This window comes from Carlito syrichta, unplaced genomic scaffold (genome assembly GCF_000164805.1).
Source record: "Carlito syrichta isolate Samal-C Ts95f unplaced genomic scaffold, Tarsius_syrichta-2.0.1 Scaffold286961, whole genome shotgun sequence".
Classification (NCBI taxonomy): domain Eukaryota; kingdom Metazoa; phylum Chordata; class Mammalia; order Primates; family Tarsiidae; genus Carlito; species Carlito syrichta.
This window is the reverse complement of record NW_007231057.1, coordinates 1-3,974: the sequence shown is the minus strand read 5'-3', so window position 1 is coordinate 3,974 and position 3,974 is coordinate 1. Positions and strand designations below refer to the sequence as shown.

At 36.5% G+C, this 3,974-nt stretch overlaps 1 protein-coding gene across 3 annotated transcripts in view; it reads left to right on the top strand.

Annotated features, from left to right (window-relative positions):
* Positions 1-1,462, top strand: part of ANLN (anillin actin binding protein) — an 83,769-nt gene extending 82,307 nt beyond the window's left edge. For all 3 annotated transcript variants that reach the window (XM_008052648.2, XM_021709794.1, XM_008052647.2), the window contains one exon: positions 80-1,462. In XM_008052648.2, coding sequence (XP_008050839.1) covers positions 80-203 — 124 coding nt within the window. In that variant the 3' untranslated portion in view covers positions 204-1,462. The remainder of the gene's footprint in view (positions 1-79) is intronic.
* Positions 1,463-3,974: the final 2,512 nt, after the last annotated feature.

Here is a 3,974-nt window from a genome sequence, read left to right as displayed (position 1 = left end):
TTTTTTTTCTTAGCAAGAGTACACAGAGGTGTGGAATGGAAAGAGAATTCTGAGTTCTTGCGCTTGTTTGTTCCTGTAGGAACTGGCTGTCAGCAGACACTAAAGAGGAACGGGATCTCTGGATGCAAAAACTCAATCAAGTTCTTGTTGATATTCGCCTCTGGCAGCCTGATGCCTGCTACAAACCTATTGGAAGGCCTTAAACTCTGGGAAATGTCCATGCCATGGAGAGATTTTTTTGAGCTATGTCACAAATGTGTTTTAAGAAAGTACACTTAAGAACATCAGGTTTGCTGATTGCATTTTATGCTTTAAATACGAAAGGGTTTGTGCCAATATTCACTACATATTATGCAGTATTTATATCTTTTGTATGTAAAACTTTAACTGATTTCTCTTCTGTCATTCTTAAATGATTATAAGTAAATTTATTATAGTTGATTTTGCTAAATCTTAATTTAAAAGTCTCCTTTTCCTAGAAATCTAATTATTCAGTTATTCCCGACAAAGTATTTTTTAAGTAGAAAATTCTGAATTATCTTCTTAGAGCTGTGGGATCTCGAAGTAGCAGGCTCTTCCAGGGGTTGGAGACAGAAACCTCAGAGTTGGTTATCTTTTCTCCAGCCTCCATAATGTTTTCTAAAGGTTATGATCATTTATTGATCATGATATGACTTGTTATCAGGGTACTGAAAAAATTTCGAGGACTTTGCAGAAACTTTTTTAGTAATGGAGATGACAACTTTTTCAAATAGCAAATGTACATTGGCTTAAAGCTTGAGGCTGCCTTCAAAAAAGAGATGCAGACATAGGGAACATTGTGTGAGAGTTGGGGGTTAAATATTTTACATAGAAGAGTTAATAGTCACATGGTTTACATGTACTCAGTTACTATATATGCAGTGTGGTGCACATTTTCATAGAATTCAGACTTTATTAAGATAATTGTTTTTGTTATATAACTTACAGACTCCTGAAATATACTTAGATTGTTAGGTTTTTTCTGCTTCTGTAACAAGAACAAATGTAAAGTGAAGAATCTTTATATTAAAAAAAAAAAAAAAAAGTAAACTTTTACCAGGCTGCTACGGACTAATACTTTGCTTGCCAAAGTCTTTTTGGTTTTTTTCTCCCCCATGTCCATGAACAACAGTATCTAGAAACCCATTTTGAAACTGAAAAACAATTAAGTCATGTATCACCTTTAAAAACTTAATGCCTTTTTTATTATAAAATGCTGTAAAGCATGGATTCAACTTTTAAATACACCTTGAACTTCTTTTCTGAATTATTAAAGTTATTGATTATCTCATTTATAAACACTAAATTCTGTCACTTTCTGTCATTCTATTTTTATTCATTCAAATATATTTTTTCTTATGTATATTATAAAAATATATTTTATGACCTCTTACCCAAATAAATACTTGTAAATGGCTAACAAAATCCGCTATTTAAAAAATACTGTTTAAATGTGTGGTGTGGCCACTCTACATCCCTGGGCTGTGGGCTCCTTGAGGGTTAATGTATTGACAGTATCTCATTCGTCTTTTTATTTCTACCCCAGTTCATTTTATCGTGTGTTCTTAAGGTTGCTCTTAAATTCATAGATGGATGAAGGATCCATTTCTGAGATATTTCAATCAAATATGGTATAAGATGTGATTTGATGAGACGGAGGATGATCCCTAAGTCCTTAGCAGAGACTGAGTAAGGTCACCAGCTAGAACAGGAACAGGGTTGATGGGACTGAGGAGGAGGTCCCTTATATTTATTTATAGACTTGCATTTATTTCTGAATAGGCATTCAAAGGGCACAAAAGCATGGTACAAAATTCAGAATGTACAAAGAAGGTGAAGTAAAAAGTAAGTTTTCTCCCATTGTCACCACTTTTACCAGTTGTTTGTCCTCCCAGAGGACACTATGCATATTATTTTGAGCTTGGAGTCTCACTCTGTCACCCAAGCTAGAGTACAGTGGCACACTCAAGGCCACCACAGCCTTGACCTACTGGGCTCAGGTGATCCTTCTACTTCAGCCTTCCAAGTAACTGGAACTACAGGCGTGCACCACCACGTCCAGCTAATTTTTCTTGATTTATTGTAGAGATGAGGTCTTGCCAAGTTGCTTAGGCTGGTTTCAAACTTGTGGGCTCAGGCAGTTCTCTCACCTCAGCCTCCCAAAGTGCTGGGATTATAGGCCTGAGCTACCACGCCCGGCTGAAATATTTATTTTCTTTTATTCATAAAAATATTCTATACATACTGTGTATTGGAAGTTAAAGTACAACAGTATCCCTTAGAGGTCATTCCATCTTAATATATAGAATGTCTATAAAGTTCAATTTTAGAAGAAATTTAGTTTAAGATAATTGTGGGACATAAGTTAGAAATACCCCATAAATAGTTGATAATGCTATTCTAAAGATTTCAGTGTCGTCTGCCTAGGGGTGTTGTTGAAACCATTAGGGTGAATAAGATCATCCAGGGAGTATGATGCTGGAAGAGAAGAAAGAGCAAAAGGAATGCTGTTCTTTAGGGGAAAAGAAAAAAAAAGAAATGGCTAATGATTGTCTTCCATGAAAGAAAAATAAGAGTAGGGTTTGGTGAGACCAAAGAAGAATCTTAAGATTCTGACCACAGACTCATAAAGCAAATTAATGAAAATAGGAACTAAAATTTGAGGCAGTCAGTTCAATAAAATGTAAAATAGATAAAAAGTCAGGTTACAATAAAATTTACAGAGGAAAAGAATGATAGATTTGATTGTATAGAAAATTTTCTGTCTGGGGCCAGGCATGGTGTGGCCCATGCTTGTAATTCCAGCACTTTGGGAGGCGGAGGTGAGAGAATTGCCTGATACAGGGATTTGAGACCAGCCTGAGCAACTTGGCGAGACCTTTTCTCTACAATAAATCAAAAAATTAGCAGCCGGGCTCGATGGCTCAGCCTGTAATCCCGCGCCTTTGGGAGGTTGAGGTGAGTGGATTGCCTGAGCCTGCGGATTCAAGACCCACCTGGCAGCGAGACCTCATCTCTACAATAAATAAAAAAATCAGCCGGGCATGGTAGCGCATGCCTGTAATTCTGGCTACTGGAAGACTGAGGCGGAAGGATCGCCAGGAGCGGCCACTGCACTCCAGTCTGAGCGTCAGAGTGATACTCCGACTCAAACAAAAAAAAACAAAAAACAAAACAAAAATGTACACTTAATGCTAAACCATGATAAATATCTGTCATCTAACATAGAAACACTTTGTAAATTTGAAAGGGTCATTTCAAGTTAACATGTGCTTGTATAAATTAATGAGATGCATGTTAAAGAGAAATATGTAGCCCATGACTCCACAGAACTTATATGTTGCCCATGACTCCACAGAATTTATGCTCTTCTATGGTGAGACTAAGGTAACATTGGAAGAAAAAGCATAATGTAGTGTCCTAAAAGTTTACAGAGTATGGTCATGTTGGTATTTATTTTTACATAAAGTAAACAAAAAGACTTCCTTGTTTTGGCACTTCAGAATCAGTCAAATAATCAACTTCCTACTTATGTACACTCTAAGACAAAGACTATCAGTCAGTCAAAGTTTTGTCAGAAGCTTTAGTCAGGATTCCTACAGTGCCCATGTTCTCAAAACTTTAGTCAGGATTATTTCTATGATAAGACCTCGATTGAAAAGCAACAGAGAACCAGCCTCCTAATTCTCAAACAATGATACAATTATAAATAAAAGCATAAGCATGCTAGCACATGACAAAGGCAATCACTAGCATGGCTCAAACTAATATAACTCTGGAACATTGAAGAGAGGGGCTGTGTATGTAATATGCCCCATCATTTGTATTAGAGTGTCAGTAGACACTACCTAGAGATGATAAAAAAGAAACAGAACTTCATATGTTCTGCAGCATTATAGAAGAGGCCATCAGAGCAATTACAATAGAAATTATTAGGTCAGCTTAGGTCAGGG